This window comes from Gymnoscopelus microlampas (assembly GCF_963454915.1).
Source record: "Gymnoscopelus microlampas genome assembly, chromosome: 17".
NCBI classification, from domain to species: Eukaryota; Metazoa; Chordata; class Actinopteri; order Myctophiformes; family Myctophidae; genus Gymnoscopelus; species Gymnoscopelus microlampas.
In genome coordinates, this window is record NC_139954.1 from 1,873,632 (window position 1) to 1,896,320 (window position 22,689).

Consider the following 22,689-nt stretch of genomic DNA (forward strand, 5'->3'; position numbering starts at 1 on the left):
GACGGACACCTGGAGCAGCTTTCTGTAGTAAGTGCGACCTACGGTCGCAACCACTCTAGAGGAAGAGAGCGAGGATGAAAACGAGGTACTTGTTTTATTGATCTAAATATGATATAAGAGGTATTGTTAGTAAAAGGTCTTCCATTTGTTGTGATTTCCTTGAGTTAGACGATTATGAAAAACCGTTCAAGGAATTTAATTACCTTTTTCTCTTGTTGGCTCTGGACTCCAGGAACTGCTGCTCTGGTACAGCCATTGATTGATTGATTGATGTACTTTATTTAGTAAGATGAGAACAGTACATGACAGTACATAACAGTACAATGACTTTTTTGTTCACCCCCCCTCATCCAGTATTCTGAACCTTAAGAATAATTGAAGGTTAATTGTTATGCTAAAATGTATGTAAACAATAGGCATCATACATCATTTTGTTTGAATTCTACATATGCAACATTTGCAACATACTGGTGATCAATTGTTAGTTATCTTTAAGATTTTGCCTAGGTAAGGCAACAGATAGGGACAACTTCAGATATTTACATACTGGTTCAAATCTAGTGTAATTATATGAAAATGACTTCAAGTACTGAAAAGGCAGCTGTACAGGTACAGAATGGAATTTCACAGTGATGACATCAGAGATGGAGAATCTGCTACTTAAATGTACATTATTTGTATGCGCTCGTTTTTGCAACGCTCTGGAAGCCTCTCAAGAGTTAACCCATAAGACCGGGAACGCATACTGTATCATTTTAGATATTTTGCTATCACCATTATTTCATACTTTTGGCTATTCAAAAATAGCAGCTATTCTAGCTCATAGTGCTGTGCCACGCTATGAGATTGTAAATCTGATATTTCTTGAACATTTTTTAAAATCTTTGAATATATATTTTTTAAATCGAACATTTGTAACTGTGACAGGGTCAAAGCAGGGGGGTGAAACCAAATTGTAACATTTTTTATTGATGATGAAAAACCTGTATTACGCACTTAAAAACATCATTCTCTTAACTATATTTCTGCACTGCATGTTTTATGGTTGACAATGTATTTCCCCCCGGTCCCCGAGCCACTTGACATTGGACTCCCCTATAGGCTGTGTGACATTGGCCTTGTGACAGCGGACGGCCAATGTCCCCAGGTCACGCTGGTGGCAGAGCGAATGAGGGCGGAGTAGGGTGTGGCCCACCTTATTCAAAAGTGAGCGCGAGCCACTTGGACAGGAGAGAGACAGGCATACAGGGCAGTGTGGAAGTGACAGCCAGAAGGGACGGTTGTGCACAGGAGGAGCAGACATACCACGGAGCAGAGGTGGGGAATACAGTGATCGCGGCACGTACCAAGCCACCAGCAGCGGACGGTGAGCAGACGGCGCAGTAGCAGCAGAGACGGGGAGGACAGACAGACGAACCAAGGAACGGAGGAGAGGTCCAGTGGCGATAACGTTGCGCGCTTCACACCCTCAAAGCCAGACGTACAGTCTGGCGGGCGAGTAAGTGTCCTTCTATGCAACGTTACCTTTATAAACCCACGGTCCTAAACCTCATATGTGAAATATACCTGAACAGATGAACTGGTTCTAGTTTCTATGATTGCAGGCAATACGCACGAAGACAAGAAGAGACAGTGATTCCTGGCCTAAACCCCCGCTCCAGTTAAACCCCATATAAGGACATTCCCACCTTTTGCATTGAACCGTGATGAGTATATGACATATAGCAATTGAATTGGCACTTTAACGCTAAATTCATTATTTATTTGCTATAGTTTGCACAAGCCCTGTCTGTTTTTAGTGTTTGGTGATTGTCTGTATTCCTGTATTTTAGTTAGTTAGTGGGCGCATTAGGAGGTTGAGGTTTTAGAATTAGTGTTATATTTTGTTTATGCTTTTCAATATTTTATGGCTTATAGACGCCACTGTATTAGCTTAATAAAATAGATTACCTTTTATTACAAACCTGTTTCCGTCCAGCTTTCTCCAAGGGATATGTGTTGAAGTGTTGTTCTCATTTAAAAGTATTGTACTTACCTGGGTAAACTCGAACCTGTGAATAGCCTAAGAAAGAGTGTTACAGAGGACCCTACCTCTTAAATAAAAAGGTGGCGTAGTCTTGCAGTACCTAACAAACAGTATTATTCTCACAGTAATTACGCACCCCGCACTTTACCGTGCAACTGATATTTTATTGTTGTGAGTTTAATGTGTATTGTTATTTATTTATTATTGAGACAAAGTAAAGAGTGTCAGCATTCTAAAAAGAAGTGGCAAGTTACATGTGACAACCTGGCCACCGTCACATATTTGGCGTAGCGCGGCAGGACTGGGTAGAGAACAACACAAAATCCCTAAGAGAAACTGTATTGAAATTTTGCTGTTTTGCTGCTTTTTGTTTTGTTTTGTTTGGTTGAATCAAGAAAGTAATGATGATGATGCCAGTGTATCCAGGGGCACCGTGGCTACCTAAGTTTTCGGGCATAGAAGGTGAGGAGAAATACAGGGAATGGAGAGAACAGATTAAAGGATTATTGGGCACTCAGGATTTAACAGAGGAGAAAAAAGTTGCTTTTGTAGTACAGACCCTTACTGAGGAAGCTAAGCGACAAATTAGTGTAATTGACAAGGAAGATCGCAATACAGTGGCCAAAGTCTTTAAATGTTTAGACACGTTGTATAAAACATCTGTTTCTGCTTCCCAAGCTCGTGCCTTGTTCTATGGCTGTGCGCAACGCGCAACGCGCAGGCGAAAGTGTGCAGGCTTATATTTTGAGGCTTAGAGAGTTGTTCTGCGGGCTGCGGCGGCTCGACCCAGACACCGCTCCCTCCGATGCCATTCTGCGAGAGCAGTTACTTGTAGGACTGTCTGAAGGCCCTCTGGGTCAAGCCTTAAGAATATATGCCCGTCGAAACCCCACAGAAGACTTCGCCGCCCTAAAAAATGAGGCCTTCCTACTAGACACTGAACATAGAAGAGAAGGGACTGCTGAAATCTTGTGCCATGCTGTTAAACCTGTCTCTATCCCAACACCCTCACAGGAATCTGAATGGAGAGAGAAACTGAAACAGGAGATTATGGAAGACGTCAAATCGCAAATGCAGGGGTTTACGCAGGAGCTCATGAAAGAGATCAGACCGCTCCTTCGACCCAACACCACCGATACACGACCTCGCGGTTCGCCTCCATCTGAACGACGCCGGGAGCCGTACCAACGCAACGAGTGGGATGAGGGAGGTAGGCCGATCTGTAGGAGCTGTAGGCAGTCTGGGCACATTGCTCGCTTTTGTAAATCTGACCCCAATCATTTAAACTAGTACGCCCTGTCGCCGAGGTCCGGGAGACAGGGGTGCAGCGCGCACTCGCCAGATCAAGGGCTAATGAAGTGTTTATTGGGGACTGTCCGACTATTGGGATCACTATGGGAGGAGTCCACTTAAGGGGGTTACTGGATACTGGGTCACAAGTCACATTAATGCAGCAAAGCTTATTTGAGGAAAAATTCTCACACCTAACGTTGGGAAATGGGCCCCTTGTTTTTAAATTACGCGCCGCTAATGGTCTTGACTTACCGTACACTGGCTATGCCATATTGGACCTAGAGCTGGAGGGAATGAAGATCCCAGGGAGAGGAGTTGTAATCGTGAAAGATGAACATTGTACTCAACCGCTGATTATTGGGATGAATGTCGTGAACGCTGTATGGCATGCCCTCTTTAAATGGCCTGGGAGGCCTGTGTTTCCATGTCAGCAGGGAAGGACGCTGTGGAAGGACGCATTCGCCACCTGTAGGAGGGTGGAGGCAGTGACGAACGAAGATGGGTCCATCGGTTATGTGTGGCCGGTCGGCCGGCGGAAGATTCGAATCCCCGCGCAGAGTGAAGTGATGATCTGGGGCCGCGCTTGGAGAGGACCAAATGGAGCGGACTACGAGGCCTTGATGGAAGCCTTGCCGGATGGAAAAGATTTGGGAGTGGCCCGTGCCCTCGTCACGGTGCGCCACGGACGTGTTCCCATACGAGTGTGCAACCCACACGCATATAGTCTGGTCCTGGACCGCCACCAGAAGCTGGGGAGGCTGTACCCGGTGGAAGAAGCGGATGTCCGAGGCGGCAGGGACCTGAGCCTGTCCCTGGGGACCGACGGAGAGGTGGAAGTGGCCGTAATCAGTGTGGAAGATGATGGACCACTGAAGACCCTGCCCGAAGAGATGGAAGTGTTGACGGAGCGTGATGACCTGCCGGAGGCGCAGAAGAGAGAGTTACACGAGATGTTGTGTCGGTGGAAGAAGGTGTTCGCCATCCATGACGAGGATTTCGGACGGACGGACGTCGTGCAACACCAGATACCGACCGGAGACGCGGCACCCATACGAGAGCGACACCGGCCGTTGCCGCCCTCCATGTACCGGGAGATGAAGACCCTCCTGAATGAGATGCTGGAGAAGGGAGTCATCAAGGAGAGTTGCAGTCCGTGGGCGGCACCTATCGTACTGGTCAAGAAGAAAGATGGCAGCTGGAGGTTCTGCGTCGACTACAGGAAACTTAACGCCGTGACGCACAAGGACGCCTTCCCCCTACCCAGGATAGAAGAGACGCTCACCAGCCTGACGAAGGCGCAATGGTTCTCCACGTTAGACCTGGCCAGCGGGTATTGGCAAGTAGGAATGGATCCCCGGGACCGGGAGAAGACCGCCTTTACGACCCCGCTGGGCCTGTTCGAGTTTCAACGCATGCCGTTCGGGCTTTGTAATGCGCCCGCGACGTTCCAGAGGCTGATGCAGCAGTGTCTGAGTGGTCAGGTGACAGAATCCTTGCTGGTATATCTTGATGACATTATAGTATATTCACCTGACTTCTCCTCTCATCTACAGCACCTCGAGCTCGTCTTCCAACGCCTGTGGAGACATGGACTGAAGCTGCGGTTAGACAAATGCAAACTTCTGCGGAGGGAAGTGCAATTTCTGGGCCATGTCGTGGACAAAGAGGGAGTGCGGCCCGATCCGGAGAAAGTGGTGGCAGTGCGGGACTGGACACCACCCTCAACGGTCCGCGAGGTCCGCGCGTTTCTAGGTCTAGCGGGTTACTATAGGCGTTTCGTGTCCTCTTTTGCTGCTATAGCACGACCCTTAAACAACTTATTGATAGGAATCCCAAATGACGTAAAATCCCACCAGTGTAAAGTCGAGTGGACTTCGGAGTGCCAGCGGGCGTTTGATGCGTTAAAGAGTGCCCTCACACAAGCCCCGGTGTTAGCGTATGCGGATTATACACAGCCTTTTGTGGTTTACACTGATGCGAGTGGCCGTGGGTTGGGAGCGGTTCTAGCCCAGGTCCAAGACGGTCACGAACGTGTAATAGCTTATGCAAGCCGCAGTCTCCACCCGACCGAGCAGAATGACGCAAATTATAGCTCGTTCAAATTGGAGCTTTTGGCCCTTAAATGGGCCGTGACCGAGAAGTTTAAAGATTATCTCACTGGCGCTCGATTCACAATATTCACGGACAATAACCCTGTTGCGCATCTCCAAACGGCTAGATTGGGAGCTGTGGAACAACGGTGGGCTGCTCAACTTGCGTCGTTTACTTTCGACATCAAGTATCGACCGGGCAAAAACAACGCCAACGCTGATGCCCTATCGCGGTTCCCAGTGCAGCCTGTAGATGTGGCGGCTGTACAATCGACGCCAGCAGCCCGGGAGGATGAGTGGAGAGAGACGCAGGATCGGGATCCAGATGTGCAGGTGGTGAAGAGGTGCGTGGAACGGGGGAGAGCCCCTAATATGGTGGAGAGGAAGAATTGGACTCGGGGAGCGCGGCAACTGTTACGCCAGTGGAACAAACTGATTATACGAAATCATGTGTTATATAGGAAGGTGACCGATCCTTATACCAAAGAACAATACTCACAGATCATTTGTCCAGGTTCACGCAGAGAGGAGGTATGGAGAGGAATCCACACGGCCGCGGCGCATGCTGGGTTGGAGAGGACCTTGGCCCAGCTGCGACGTCGGTTCTATTGGCCAGGCATGGAGGGAGCGGTGCGTCAGTTACAACAGGGTTGTGTCGCCTGCAGCCTGCAGAGGAACAGGTCAGAGCCTCGGGCCCCCTTACAACCCTTTGAAGTCTCATACCCACTAGAAGTAATAGCCATTGATTTCCTCACATTAGGTAGGCCTGCTGATGCGTGGCAAAACATTCTGGTAGCTACTGACTTATTCACCCGTTATAGTTGGGCTATTGCCACCCGAGACCAGACTGCGCACACCACTGTCCGTGCGTTATGGACGCATATTATCCAGCCGTTCGGCTGTCCGGCCCGGTTCCACTCAGATCGAGGCCCCAACTTCGAGTCCGAGTTAATGCACCATTTATGTCAGACTTATGGTATTGCAAAAAGTCGCACCACTCCGTACCACCCGGCTGGGAACGGTGGAGTGGAACGATTTAATCAGACATTACTGAACATGTTGCGATCACTAGACACTGATAAACAAGGAAGATGGAATGAGCACTTACCCGAGTTAGTTCATGCTTATAACAACACGATCCATAGTGCTACGGGTTATGCCCCCGCCTACTTAATGTTTGGCCGACATTTGAGGCGCCCTATAGATGTCCAGTTAGGAGTGCAGTCAGCGCAAGAGCGCATGGGAGTGGGTGGCTGGGTACAGGACCACCAACAGAGAATGGCGACAGCTTATAGGACCGCAGGGGAGAGGATGGGAGAAACGGCCAAGAGGAGAAAGCAGGTTTATGACCGTAGGGCCGGTATTACACCCCTATTACCAGGAGAGAGAGTGTGGATTCGAAATAGGAAGAGAGATGGCCAGGGGAAATTGAGTACGTGGTGGGACCCCGAGCCTTACGCAGTGATGGAACAGGTGGGAGCTACGGGGTTGGTGTACCGAGTCAGACCCGAGAAGGGGGGGCGAGAAAAGACCATACATAGAAATGCGTTGAAAGTGTGTGTAGCCCCCAGGTCGCCCCACGAGGACCCCCCAGCTGTAGTGCAGCCCGAGCAGGTAGAAGCAACAACGCCGCAGTATTATGGGTTTCTCTCCGTCCCGAGAGCACCAGATGAGCCACGGCGCTCGGGAAGAGCAAATATAGGCCAGCCACCCCAGAGGTATGGACATGATTAGGGACAGTTGCAGGGACTGGCAACGGAAAAGTGGGGGGGGATGTGACAGGGTCAAAGCAGGGGGGTGAAACCAAATTGTAACATTTTTTATTGATGATGAAAAACCTGTATTACGCACTTAAAAACATCATTCTCTTAACTATATTTCTGCACTGCATGTTTTATGGTTGACAATGTATTTCCCCCCGGTCCCCGAGCCACTTGACATTGGACTCCCCTATAGGCTGTGTGACATTGGCCTTGTGACAGCGGACGGCCAATGTCCCCAGGTCACGCTGGTGGCAGAGCGAATGAGGGCGGAGTAGGGTGTGGCCCACCTTATTCAAAAGTGAGCGCGAGCCACTTGGACAGGAGAGAGACAGGCATACAGGGCAGTGTGGAAGTGACAGCCAGAAGGGACGGTTGTGCACAGGAGGAGCAGACATACCACGGAGCAGAGGTGGGGAATACAGTGATCGCGGCACGTACCAAGCCACCAGCAGCGGACGGTGAGCAGACGGCGCAGTAGCAGCAGAGACGGGGAGGACAGACAGACGAACCAAGGAACGGAGGAGAGGTCCAGTGGCGATAACGTTGCGCGCTTCACACCCTCAAAGCCAGACGTACAGTCTGGCGGGCGAGTAAGTGTCCTTCTATGCAACGTTACCTTTATAAACCCACGGTCCTAAACCTCATATGTGAAATATACCTGAACAGATGAACTGGTTCTAGTTTCTATGATTGCAGGCAATACGCACGAAGACAAGAAGAGACAGTGATTCCTGGCCTAAACCCCCGCTCCAGTTAAACCCCATATAAGGACATTCCCACCTTTTGCATTGAACCGTGATGAGTATATGACATATAGCAATTGAATTGGCACTTTAACGCTAAATTCATTATTTATTTGCTATAGTTTGCACAAGCCCTGTCTGTTTTTAGTGTTTGGTGATTGTCTGTATTCCTGTATTTTAGTTAGTTAGTGGGCGCATTAGGAGGTTGAGGTTTTAGAATTAGTGTTATATTTTGTTTATGCTTTTCAATATTTTATGGCTTATAGACGCCACTGTATTAGCTTAATAAAATAGATTACCTTTTATTACAAACCTGTTTCCGTCCAGCTTTCTCCAAGGGATATGTGTTGAAGTGTTGTTCTCATTTAAAAGTATTGTACTTACCTGGGTAAACTCGAACCTGTGAATAGCCTAAGAAAGAGTGTTACAGAGGACCCTACCTCTTAAATAAAAAGGTGGCGTAGTCTTGCAGTACCTAACAAACAGTATTATTCTCACAGTAATTACGCACCCCGCACTTTACCGTGCAACTGATATTTTATTGTTGTGAGTTTAATGTGTATTGTTATTTATTTATTATTGAGACAAAGTAAAGAGTGTCAGCATTCTAAAAAGAAGTGGCAAGTTACATGTGACAACCTGGCCACCGTCACATATTGCAAATCTTTGCTTCTGGGGATGCTACACATGTCTTCTAAATCATAACATTTCTTTTTATAGTCAGTGGTTACCAAACTTTTTCATGTCAAGGACCACCAAAATGATGTATTTGGCCATCTCAAAATATGTTGTTCCAGGGACTCCCAGAAGCAAAGATTTGAGTCAAAAAAATCTCTCCATCTATCTATCTCTCTCTATCTATATATATATATATATATATATATATATATATATATATACACACAAAGATTTGCACACATTTTAACGATAAAAAAAAGCAGATCTACTGCTATTTTTGAATATCCCAAAGAAATCTAAAATGATAGAGATGAGTTCCCGGATTGAATGTGTTTAATTAAATGCTTGCTTTAACTATCCTTGCATTTGGGTTTGACTGAGATTATCAAATCTAACTTGGGGCGGCACAGATTTAGCTCTTCAAACACAGATTTGCAACCTTCAAAGAACATTTCTTGTTGGAGAATTAAAAGTATATCATAAATGTATTACATATTAATTTCTAGTATTTCTCAACAACAGCTCAAATTCAGAACATAGTACACAATATAAAAATACACAAGCACCTTTCGTTGCATCAGTGTCTATAATTTGAAGCCCTTGACTGTCCACTAATATATAACGGTCTTCTGTTCCCAACGTGTCCTGGACCTTTGACAGCAGGCCAGGTGCAGAAGCTTCACGCTCAAAGAAGCGGATTGGCAAACTTTGCTCCGGTGTCCACTTAACACCAATGAGCTCAGCCAGATAGATGCTCCTAAACACAACATAAACATATATGAGTATGATATCCTGGTATCTATGCATATTATACCATATTCTGCACCATAATATACAGCAACAGGACAGGTTCTACAGATCCATCTATTAAAACAAATGTGGAAAGGTTCATTTTCTTCCGTAGGCTACTATTATTCAAAAAGTTAAACTTTCATATATTCTAGGTTTCATAGTGCATTACGTTCAAAATACAGGCCATGAAAATCTAAAATCCATATAGAATTTGTATTTTACATAACACTACTAAAAAGGATTTATAACAAATGACAACGATCTGAAAAGTATGTTAATTTATGCACTTGTTACAGGTACCAGGATCTGGCACCTATTAACAGATATATATGTACCTGGAAAACAGGTTGAAATGGTTTAGAAGAATTAGACAGTGAAACATGCTCTTGTTTCCACCGAGTCTCCTCTCAGTTATGATTTATTTCACCACAAAATCACAATATAAACCCTAACTGTACTGTTTTGCATTGCCCTTTTTACTTTTATATTTACCCAGCATTCAATACTGCACATTCTTTTACTCAGCAACACAATACTGTACTTTTATACTGTCTACCTAGACATATTCACATGGTATTGTTCATAGTATTTCACCACTACATCAAAATCAACCAAAATACAATAACCATTGTTTTCAATTCAATTCAATACAATATACATTCAAAAGAAACACCTTTTAACATCTTGTGTCTCTTTTCTGCATTAACACCCAAATGTAGTCTACTTGCCAGCCCATAGAGCCCATGCCCATGTGACCCCGGAAATGTTGAGTACACCAAAGTTTTATGTTAGAAATGTTGAGTATGGGTCCCCAGCATGTAGAAACTGCCGGATGCTAACTTGCATATGTTGAGCAATTTTCATAATTTGCATAATCATTTGCATAATGTGCATTATATTGCATAATCACCTAAATGGACAAGATTTCAGCAATTGATTGTCCGATTTGGACAATATTGGAGTGGTTTAGGGGGTTATTGAGGATGCTGAATCCATGTCTGGCATTTTCTAAATTAAAAAATGCAATTTAAAACTAGGAATGGCCATATATCAACTTTCAGTGGTCCAATTTGGTTAATTTTTAGTTGATTTTACACTTATTTATACACTTATACTTTGTATCTGCAAAAAACAATCCACACTAATTAGTACAACAGTGACTGCCACAATAGCCAACCAAAAATTGGTACTTCATCATTTGGAAGGCCTGCCAATGTTGCCAGATTTTGCGAGAGAAATAAGCAACCAGTTCTATGAAAACAAGCCCAAAAGAAGCGACTGTTGGCCACACGAGCACTTTAAATCTACAGCATATGCATCTACAAGCTACTAATACTACTAATATTTACAAGTGACTTTACAGAAAAATAAGCCCAACATTGCTTATAATAAGCATACATGGCAACAGTGATGCCTGCTCCTCATGCATCTTTATGGCAGACTGTCAATGCAGACTTATATGTAAGTTATCATTATCTTTCCATTTCTGTTAAGTGTTCTCTTAATATAATCACCAAGTGAATTATTCTCCAGATACATTGTTAGCATTCTAACTAAGTTAAGGTATTCTTTGCTAGCTAAGTTAATATGTTGTTTGCTAGCAAAATAAATGTGTGGTTTGCTAGCTAATATGCTGTTAGTTAAGTAAATATGTTGTTTGCTAGCTAAGTTAATAGGCCTATATAATTAGTTTAGTTAATCAGGGTTTAAAATGTAAGTGATTTAACTAAGCCTAGATTAACTCAATTTAGTGTATTCCTTGTTGATGGGACCCAGACATTTATTATTATTATTATTTGAGGACTTAATCCCATTTTATTTGAATTTTAGGTGTTTATAATCACAACTGGGGCAGACATCCTCATTCATCATATGATGTATGCTCTACAGCTGCACTGTAAGTTACAGAGATTATCTCAATGTAATTTTGATGGAACCCAGGAATTTATTTGTATTATTATTTGAGCATCTTAATAACATTTTATTTAAATTGTAGGTGTTCATAACCAGGGGCAGACATCCTCATTCATCATCTGATGTACGCTCTTCAGCTGCACTGTAAGTTACAGAGATGCTGTACATCATCTACTATTACAGAGAATAGTTATAACTATATTCATTTAAATTAAATAAATGTATGGATACATTGAAATACAAATTTTAAGATATGTTGTTTTTTCAGGTCGATATGTCCGGGAAGAAATGCCTGTTTGCGCCGTGCAACGGCAAGGACGATGACTTCAAAACATCTGGATCCAAAGGCATAGCTACTCTGCTTGATAAAAGTGAAGAGCTCGGAGACAAAGCTATACATGAGACTTTGACAAGCATCAATGCTACCCATGGACGATCAGCCTCTGTATTATGTCACAAATCATGTTATAGCTCATATACCTCCATGTCTAGAAATGTGACAAAACGCAAGTCAGACTCAGCATACTCCAGTGAACCAGGAAAGCGAAGTGTTCGCTCTCAAGTCTCTGCCTTCGAGTATTCAAAAAACTGTCTGTGGTCTCATTTGTGAACCTAAAGACCCCAACAATCCTGAAAGGTGGAAGGCAGTTAGAGTTAAGCAATGCCAGACTCTAGAGAGACCAGGTTTTCCATCCTTCAAAGATGTCATCTTATCCAAATGTGATGAGCGCCAGGATGACTGGGCTGAGGTAGTGCAGCTACGGGTGAATGGCACCATAGACCTGCCCTCAGCTGGTGCCCAGTATCATGCCAAGTGCTACAATGACTTTAGGAAGGTGCCTATTGACTCAAGTGCAAGTGCTAGTAGTAAACAAGTTGATAGCAGCTTAGCTGCAGTCATTAACCACATGTGTGCAAACAAGTCGCTGACATGGACTTTGTCAGATTTACACAATGTATATGTAGCTAATTCTGGAAACCTCTGCAGGAAGCAGATGCTACACAACTTGAGTGATTATTATGGTGACACAGTAGTTGTACTAAGCGTTGCAGGGTTCCAGACTCTTATTGGGTTTAGACAACACATTGCTATGTCACTCAAACTAGTAAAACAAGTTGAAACATCCAATGATGATGATGACGACATCATCAACCTTGTCAGGAGAGTGCAGGTGGAGGTCCAGAATATTCCATTACCCCATGAATATGATCTTGGCAGCTTCCGACATGACAAGGTCGTTCAAGATACCAGTCCAACCCTACTCAAGCTTGTCTCCAGTCTCGTGTCCAAGGAAGGAAAAGTGACTAAACCATCACTTACACTCGCTCAATGCATCCAGCAGCACATCAGTAGGAGCTGGAATCAGACAACTCTGGGGCTTGCTGTAAAACTCCACCATAAGCATGGTAGCTCAGAGCTGATTCAGAACCTACATGAGCATGGAATTGTCACTACCTATGATGAAGTCCTACGGTTCAGGAAGTCAGCTGCCAACTATGCTTCAGAGGTCCCAGATAAATACATGCTTGCAGTTGGCCTGGATAGGCACATCGGCCCTATCCACAGCTGGGGTGATAATTTCGATCTTGTGGTCTTCACACCCAATGGTCGCCGCACGACTCATGCCATGGCCACTCAGTTTGTGCAAAATCCAGCAGGTATCCTTTTCACTGGAGGAGCCACTCCTGGTGCTGGGGTCATGTCCTTAAAACTACCCAGACTGACAAAGCTCGAAGCTGGAAAACTTTGTCTAGCTGATAAGAGGAGTTTTCTCATTGAACATTATACAGGCCCCAAGAAGATGCCTCCTCCAGCTTTAAAAGAAGTCCCAAGAAGTGATGCTATGCAAGATGCCATCAACCAGAGTATTTCAAGAGCAGAGAAAAAGGACGCTGCTTGGCTCTGTCAGCTCCACTCTTCGCCTCTTCCCCTGGAGTGGTCGGCCTACAATGTTGTGCAAGATCGCAGTGGTGATGACAGTGCTCCTAAGCTGAAGACAATAAGCGTATTTGGACCGCTGCTTGACTCGCCCCCTGCCCACCCAGATACAGTGCTCAGTACCATTGCCTACTTAGACACATCACTCAGGCGACTCGGTATGAGCTACAGTCACATAACATTTGACATGCAGCTGTACATGATCGCTTGCCAGATCGAGTGGAGTGATCCGCAGCGATGGTCATCAGTCGTACTCAGACCCGGGATGATGCACACTCTCATGTCCTTTATCGGCTCAATCGGAGAACTAATGAATTCAACGGGTGTGGAGGAGCTAGTAGGTGTGGCATTTGGAGGCCTGAAGTCTATTTTCAATGGGAAGGCCTGGCCCAAGGCTATGCGAGCCTTTCGTTTGGTAGTGTCTGCTCTCCTCTATGATTTCTTAGAGGAGGGAGAGAAGACGCATGAGCAGATAACGGCATTCCTGGAGAAAGCGAGAGAGCACCCCACAGGCCAGCTATGGGTGGATTGCTTCATCACCCCAATAGGCCGTATTGTCTACCCCATTATCGTTCAGTTTCGTTCCCATCAAGTGGATCTGAATAATCTCTGCTTCTTAAAAAAGATTTATTGGTAGTAAGTAAGAAAAAAAAGTAACGACATCTGACTCGGCGCAGTATTTATATAATTAGAGTTTAAAAGTCGGTACTATTTTCTTAGCAGCGCAGTAATACTTTCAAAGAGGTGGTGCGGTTTTTGACACGTGATTCCCGTTACAACCAATGGAGGCGCCTCTTCCGCCTCAGCATTTCCCACAACAACTACCATGGCAACGGTTACATCGAGCACGAGCAGCGAGGACTCCGAGGAAAACAAACCAAAACAAAGAAAATATCATTCAAAATCACGTAAAAAGGACTCTAAACGATGCTATATGCATTCTATGTCTGTCCAGAGGGAAGATGTCGTCCGGGATTTTACAATGATACGGTGGGATACCTACAGAAACAGCATCAAGCGTTGGCTTCCTCTGCAGGGTGAGAGTAAAGAAGTTGCAGAAAGTTATAAACATTGTGTGGATGTGCCTTTCGACCAGCATCCCGAGGACGCTGGGTTTCACATAGCGTGCTACAATCGTTTTAATGACAAAAAGCGTTTTGTAGCGGCCGAAAAAAGCGCCACACAGACGTTGGAAGTTCCCGATGCAGACGCGGGTCAGTCAGTCCCTTCGGCCAGCACCAGTGCCGACGGAGCCACATCTGAAACCCCCCGAAAGAAACTTAGGTCCAGGACAGGTTTGCCTGTGGCTTCTGCTGGCCCTGTTCTTCCAGCGTTATGCATCATTTGTAAAAAAGTGGACAAGTACATCACTGTGGCAGGCAAACGCACGAAGGATCAACTCTCAAAAGCAGAAACGTTGTCTGCAGGTAAGAGACACACAGACACACACACACACACACACACACACACACACACACACACACGCAGAACTGTTGTTTAATGTTTATAACGTGGATAACAATGATTTCGCGGGACTCTCCGGACCCCTTGGTGGTCCTTGAACCCCCGTGATGTAATCACGGGGGTCCCGTTGCCCCCCCCCCCCCAAACACATGCGCGAGGGGGTGGGGGCACACACACAGACATGAGAGACTGAAATAATTCGCAATATGGGCATGTAAGAGATTTTAAACAAAACATGCATGTCAATTTTGGACTGTCAAATATTGATTTGTCATTTTATGATTATATGGGTACATTATATATTTTAGGACTATATGTAGGCCTATCATTATAATATCTGAGGTCTTCTTTTATTTGATGGGCTGTGTTTGAGTCCAAGGCTGGGGGGAGTAATTCACACCTTTTGTTAAAGACACAATGTGTTGGTTCTTTTGTTCAGATCAAAGATGTTGACATTTATGTGTGAATTCCTGACTGGGCAGGAACTGTTGACTATGTAACATGCAGTGGTATTTTTTGGGAAGGATATGTGCAGATAGAGAGACAAAAGCAGTGGTGGAAAAAGTACTCACATTTGTTACTGTAAGTAAAAGTATCAATACTGCAATGCATGGATATGAGTATTGCTATGAAAATGTACTTAACGTACCAAAAGTAGAAAGTACTCAATAAGCAGAATGTCCCATTTCACAGGTTTAAAAGGTAGATAATGTATACAAATATTTTGAAAATAGCAGATCTACAAGCTCACAACGTTGTGAGCTTGTAGATCAGATGTTTTCAAAAGGCCAAAGTGTAAATAGTGCTTACGTGGTTAATGTATGTTTTTGATTTTTAATCAAAATAGCACATTTGTAAGGGGATGAAAATCACTGTTATATTATACTGCTTAGCATTGCTTAGTCTGTGACTCTGTGTTGTTATAGCTTGTGAGAGATAAGAGCAGGACCTACTAAAACAATAGCTGCTGATAAGGCTGGAATGCAAGGGGTTCAGGTCGGCAGGTCACAGCTGCTAGCAGTCAGTGGCCCTTTTGTTTTATGGCTCTTTAGGGGAGAGATTTTAGCAGTAGCACTAACATGTATTTACCTTCCCATGGAAAAAAAATATAATACATACATACATTAACACCACACATAGTCTTTTGTAATGATGGCAATACAAATCTGTAAAAGACACATTTACATTTATTCCATCACTGTGTTATTTACAGCCCCCCCCCCCCCCAACACACACACACAGAGATCATTAACGTGTACTTTTTTTGTTTAAAGGCCGGTTGATGAAGGCTGCTGAGATGAAGGAAGACTTTACCATCCTTCGGCATATTAAGGACAAAGACTGTGTGGCCCTTGAGGTGCGTTACCACAGGATCTGTTACAGAGACTACTGCAGGTTCTTGACGAGGTCTACAGCAACAAGTACTGCAACCACAGACCAAGTGTGAGTTATTACATTGCATTATCAATTTGCTCACATTGCACATTTTAGTATTCTAGTAAGGCACAACTCTTTGCACATGTTAAGTATTTGTGTGTGTGTGTGTGTGTGTGTGTGTGTGTGTGTGTGTGTGTGTGTGTGTGTGTGTGTGTGTGTGTGTGTGTGTGTGTGTGTGTGTGTGTGTGTGTGTGTTTGTTTTCAGAAATCAACCACCCTTTACTGACAGCTACAAGATCTTCTGTGAGAGGGTCATCCGACAGAGGCTGATAGTTAACCAGGACGTGCTGAAGATGAACCAGCTGCGAAAGATGTTTGTCAACACTGTGAAGGAGCATGAGGGTCTTGATGCTTCAGAGTACAGGTACAGTCACTCAAATACTATGTGTATGTTTGACATTCTTGGTAACAAAACCAAAATCTTCACGCTGAAAAGTTTCATTTTTTTATGTTTTTTTTAGTTTTATTTATTTATCCTCTAACAAAATAGGCTATGAGAGTATGTTTAAACAAAATTGGTTCATTTGTATACTTGTGTTTTTATGTTGCAGGCAGGACAAATTGAAGAGGAGGTTGACCTGTGATTTCCCCCAGCTTGTTTTTCACAAACCTGCCAAGCGCAACGTCACAGAACTGGTTTATGTTGAGACTTTGGCAGCAGATAAACTGATAGACAGGCTACCTCAGGCATCAGGTACAGAAACAACAACCGAGTCACAGTCCACTGAGGTAAGCCAAGATGAAAGTCACAGTGAACACATGGCTAGTACAACATCTGGACATAACACTGAGGAGAACACAAGGACACTGTATAGTGCAGGATTGCTTTTGAAGAGGCTTCTATGTGACTCTCCTGGTATGACATGCCCGTGGCCTCCCACAGCAGAGGATTTCAATGTGTCTGAAGCAAAATCTGTTGTGCCAGTTGAACTATACAATCTAATTGCCTGGATTATAGGTGCAACAGAGGAACCAACACTAGCCTGTTATGTTGATATTCCTGATGATGTGAACCTAAAAGTGTTATCCATTTGTCAAGACATTGTGTATCTTGGTTCTAAAGGTCGCAAGCAGACCCCAAAGTCATTGTGCCTTGGTCTAACTGTTCGCCATTTAACAGGTTCATCCAATGTTCTGTCACTACTGAGTAGATTAGGACATTGTGCTTCATGGAACACAGTTGTCAGTTTAGACACTAGCCTAGCTGAACTACAACTAGTAGAGGACAGAGACAAAATCCCAAAGGGCTTCTCAAAGAAGGCACCTACAATACTGGTGTGGGACAATATTGATTTTGGGGAGGAGACACTGTCAGGTCGTGGAACTACTCACCATACTAATGGCATTATGCTGCAAAGTTCTGTCACAGAAACTGTGTCAAGAACAGACAGACAGCCACTAAAGAAGGCAGTTTACACATTCAAAGCACCGCCTAGCTTCCCTATCGAACACTACCAACAGTCTAAAAGACAAGGGCCACAGAACTTGTTTCACCATGAAAGTGTTCCATTGCAGGCGGAAACATACAAGTTGAACACTGTGTCTGCTGCCAAAACTGAACTAGCATATGTTTTAGTGAAGTACACAGATGCTGAAGCATGCACAATCCCAAGCTGGACAGGTTTCCATACAATGCTTCAAAGTGATGCGACTCTGCAAAAGTCAGCTCTGTATTATCTTCCGGTCATCGAGGCTTCACCGACAGAGATGTCAACAGTTAACACTATTCTGAAGCGAAGTGTTGAAGTTGCTAATCAGCTAGAGCTGGACCATGTAGTGTTAGTTTTTGACCAAGCTATATATGCCAAAGCTCAGCAAATCCACTGGAAAGATACTGACCTGACAAAGCGTGTAGTGATAAGACTAGGTGAGTTTCATACATGCATGTCTTTCCTAGGCATTTTAGGGAAAAGGTTTGGTGATGCAGGACTGCAAGACATTCTCATTGAGTCAGAAGTTGTTGCCCCAGGATCCATCAATGGTGTCATCAGTGGTCATCAATACAACCGCAGCATGAGGGCACACAAACTTATGTATGAGAGTCTGCAACGTGCCAGATTTAGCACATTTCTAGACTCTTTGACACCAGAGGAGAGAGATGAGTGCATGGATGTCATCAGAGAGATCAAAGATTCATTCCCTGACAGAACAATGGAAGTTTTGAGTGCAAACGAGAAATTTTACAAAATGTGTTCAAAGTATGCAGTCTTTGTGGAAAAGAGAAGTGCAGAAAACCCAACGTTTGCCTTCTGGAGTTCATACATCGACATGGTGCAAATACTCCTTCTGTTTTTGAGAGCAACACGTGAATCAGACTGGCAGCTTCACCTATCAACAGTGCGCTTGATGATGGCATGGTTTTTTGCTTATGATCGTGTGAACTATGCTAGGTATTTACCTCCATACTGGCTGGAAATGGTCAATTTGCCTATCACACATCCTTCTTGTCACAAAGACCTCAGTGTAAAAGGCCAGTGGACTGTCCAACGTCAAAGTGCCCATGGATTTGCATCAATTGCTTGTGACCAGGCTATTGAGCAAACGTGCAACAGAGATTCCAAGACAAAGGGTGGCTGGACAGGGATAACACAGAATCGGGATGCAGTGTCTCGCTGGATATTGTCACAACATGAAAGAGCTGCCATAGCTAGACAATGTGAGTCAATGGCTGGCAAATCTCCTGAAACACGGAGACGAAAAGATCTAGACCGCACACGGATTCAGGCCGATGAAAAGGCTGTGACCAGAATAAGTTCCACCTTAGATTCCATGCTGAACCCATTTGACATACACCAAGATGGCATTGTTTGTCTTAGCTCAGGGACAGTAGCAGCTGAAGAAATCCAGAAGGATTTGATTGCAGCACATGAAAAGGGGGAAAAAGCTGTCAAAGAGTTTATGGACCAAAGACTGTTATCAAAATCCGTCGACATATTCGCCCCCATCAAGGCACAAAAACTGAAGACCTTCAGCGACCAGGCAAAGACGAAGAAGAAATCTGCAGCAGGCAAAGATGTGATTCTGCGAGCCGACAAGAAACTGTTCTCCAGACTACTCATTATTGGTCAAAGTAGAAAGATAGACCTGAGGGAAATTCTGTCATACTCCTTGGGAACCGTTTCCTATCCTTTAGCCAGTACTGATGGGGCACTAGCTAAAACAGATAAATCAGCCCTGATGACTCTGTTGGAGAACAAAGGTGGAGACTGCTTAGTTCAAGGAGTTCCATCACATGGAGCTATTCTCTTTGATGGCATGGCAGTCATTCAAGCCATTCGTTCAAAACCAGCTACCTTTGGAGAGTTTGCTGACAACTTGCTACAGTATGTGGTCAAGCTAGCTCTGCAGCACAAGTGTACACGGCTAGACTTTGTCATTGACCAGTATCCCAAAATGAGTATAAAAAACCTAGAGCGGTCACGTAGAGCTGGGGGCGGTACGCAACAGGTGCAAATCTATGGACGGGATCAGAAGGCACCAACACAATGGAAAAAGTTTCTATCAGATGGAACTAACAAAGCAGCACTGGCAGAATTCCTCTATGTTGCTTGGCGAGATGCTGACCTCACCATTTTGGGCACGGACTTAAGCTTGTACATAGCACATGGAGAACTGTGTCACTGTGTTACTGTTAAAGACGGTTCACAAACTGTCAGTGCTGTTCCAGAACTGACATGTGATCATGAGGAATGTGACACTCGGGTGTTTTTACATGCACAGCATGCTGCACAAGGACATCAAACTGTCGTCATCAAAAGCCCTGACACGGACGTGGCAGTGATTGCTGTAAGTCTGCAGAGAGATTTACCTTGTAGCTTATATTTTTTCACAGGTGTAGGCAACAGAACGAGGATCATTGATGTGGCTAAGGTGTCAGCAGCTCTTGGCACCAGTGTTTGTTCAGCACTCATTGGTATCCATACCTTCTCAGGTTGTGACTCGACCAGCGCCTTTCATGGCAAGGGCAAAAGGAAGACATTTTCTCTTGCTTGTCTGAAAGAAGAATACCTGACTGGGTTCACACATCTGGGCAGCAGTTTCAACCTTGACCAGTCTACCTTTAACACACTTAGCAAATATGTGTGCCACCTGTATGGCCAGTCATCGGCCACAAACGTAAACGATGCAAGATACAAATCATTCTGCATGGCATCGTCAGCTTTGCCGGAACTGTCCATTCCCCCAACAAGTGACGCCCTGTATCAACACTGCAGAAGAGCAAACTACCAAGCAGCAGTAATGAGACATTCTCTGACTGGTATAATGTGTGCCCCTTCACCCATTGGCAATGGATGGCACATTGACGATGGGGAGTTAACAGTCACATGGATGACTAGAAATCCTGCCCCTGATAGCGTGTTGCAGGTAGTCCACTGTAGTTGCAAGACAACCAAATGTGACACTGAAAGATGTTCCTGTAAGTCTGCAAGACTATCTTGTACTGATTTGTGTCGGTGCCAGAACTGTGAGAATGTTTCAAAGGAAACAGAAGAAAGAGCTCTATCAGATGATGACTCTGATGACAGTGATAGGGATGATTAAGATATGCACAATGTGCTCCTTATTTTTTTTATTTCATTATCAACAACATGTTCAAGACTTGCTACACTGCCATTTTAACCCATTTAAATGCAATGCATACATGTTGAAAAACAACTTTAAAATGTCTGTATTTTATTCTTTTCACAGCACAGCCTTAAATTTACTTGCACTGCCAAAAGAATTACTTGCACTGCCAAAAAAAAATACTTTTTTGCACTGAAGTGAAATTGTTTTATTGTGATGCATTTGTATGCATTTGTTTTGGTATTCTCATATTTTGTGTTTTTGGAGGGGGAGGGGGGAGTTGATATATGACACATGCTAACACACACTGTGCTACTTTAATAAATGTTTTATACCATATGTTGTAATAATTCTGACCTTTAGTGCATTTATTTTAGTCTTGTCCATTTATGGTATTCTTCCAATTTAAGGGGTCATGGTAGCATTTTGATTGATTTTCAGCCATTTTGGGCCAAGGTGTGCTGCTTCTTTTTCTACCTTTCATTACACAGTAGGTTGGGACATGTCTTGTGTGTAAAACACAAGCTTTTAGCTAAATGTACTATGTGTGTGCTCCCTTGTGCTGGGTTCCAATCACTTCAGTAGAAGCGTTTTCTTTAACTTTGCTACATTAAGTGATCTAAATTCAAATATGAGTATACTAATGCACCAATACTTGTTTCAGGTGTTAGGTACATGTATTTATGACATTTGAGAAAAAAATTGTGTTGCCAAAAACATTATAACACATTTTACAAGCAAAAACAGCAGCACAAGATTTTCGTTTTTTGGTTATTCACTATTATATACATTTCTGGCTGGTAAAAAAATACTGCAGGATTTTGTGCGGAGGTATTTTAACCCAAAGTCCAGAAGGGTATTGTCTATGCAAAAATGCATTGAAAAAGTAGATCCAAGTCGTGGGAACGAAATTCATTTTCTAGGCACTTTTTGGTGGGTCACCACACGGCCTACAACTCTAATAGCTCACAAGTTTTGGCGTGCAGAAAGAGAGGGTGACTGGCTGCTGCAACAGCACTGCCTTCAAGAGATGCTGCCCTATTTCTTTGCTGCTGGTCATCACCATTATGCAAGATGGATCACATGGCATCTGCGTGACATGCAGAATCTTCCTGCTGTTGCCAAGGATGACTTACTCGCTGGAAGCCATGTGTGCCGCCACTCAGATGGTGCAGCTGCAGTGAGTGGAGACATGTTTGGTGAGCAGACATACATCAAGCAAGGCAAGGGGGTAGGAGGCATGAAGGGCATCTCCACCAACGCTGAGCAGGTCGCCGTGTGGATCCAGTCTTTCGGCATCTGCTCCCATCTCTCCAGGTCATTGGATGAGATGTACGATACTGAAGTAGTGGATAACACAGTGAAGCCCAACAAACACAAAGAAGAGGGTAAAGGACGGCGGGGGTTGGACGCAGAGGACAGAGATAAAATCCTGAGAGTGCTATGGGAAAATTCCCACCCACTCACCATCGAGACTACCACCCTCCACCATATAATAAATGGCCAGGTAGCGGATGGAAATGTGAATGTGCAAAATGCACTGATGATCGGACAGGACATGAGCACACAGTTTTCTGCATCACTCCCTGAGGGATTTCATAAGCCAATTTCAAATAAGGTGGTGACAATGAGATTCAAGGCAAAACGAGTGAAGGTAAATGGGAAGATCATTTGTGACCTTGAGGCATTGTTTGCTCGGCTGCTGGTGGTGGGTAGCAAGAGAAGAATGGAGCTCTCTACCCTCTTTGAATACGAGCTCAGCCCGGTCCCTGCATCCATCATTGATGAGTATGGATGCCTCCGGAAAGGTAACAAGTCTGTGATCGTCCAGCGCCTTGGAGTCCTTGGCCCCAACCCCCACCCACCAGATGTTGTACTTGTTGATGCTTCACAACTCATCTACCACGTGGTGTGGCCATCATCAGGCACCATAGCTGACCTCGCAGCTAGCATGGGGCACCGACTTAATCGCTACACCACTCAA

At 44.4% G+C, this 22,689-nt stretch overlaps 1 protein-coding gene across 1 annotated transcript in view; it reads right to left on the reverse strand.

The window, feature by feature from the left end:
- LOC311064558 (uncharacterized protein) overlaps positions 1-22,689 on the reverse strand; it is a 51,427-nt gene that overhangs the window by 22,988 nt on the left and 5,750 nt on the right. Inside the window, exons 3-5 of the mRNA XM_084084422.1 lie at positions 9,160-9,350; positions 324-364; positions 204-254 (exon numbers count right to left, since the gene is read on the reverse strand). Coding sequence (XP_083940548.1) covers positions 204-254; positions 324-364; positions 9,160-9,350 — 283 coding nt within the window. The remainder of the gene's footprint in view (positions 1-203; positions 255-323; positions 365-9,159; positions 9,351-22,689) is intronic.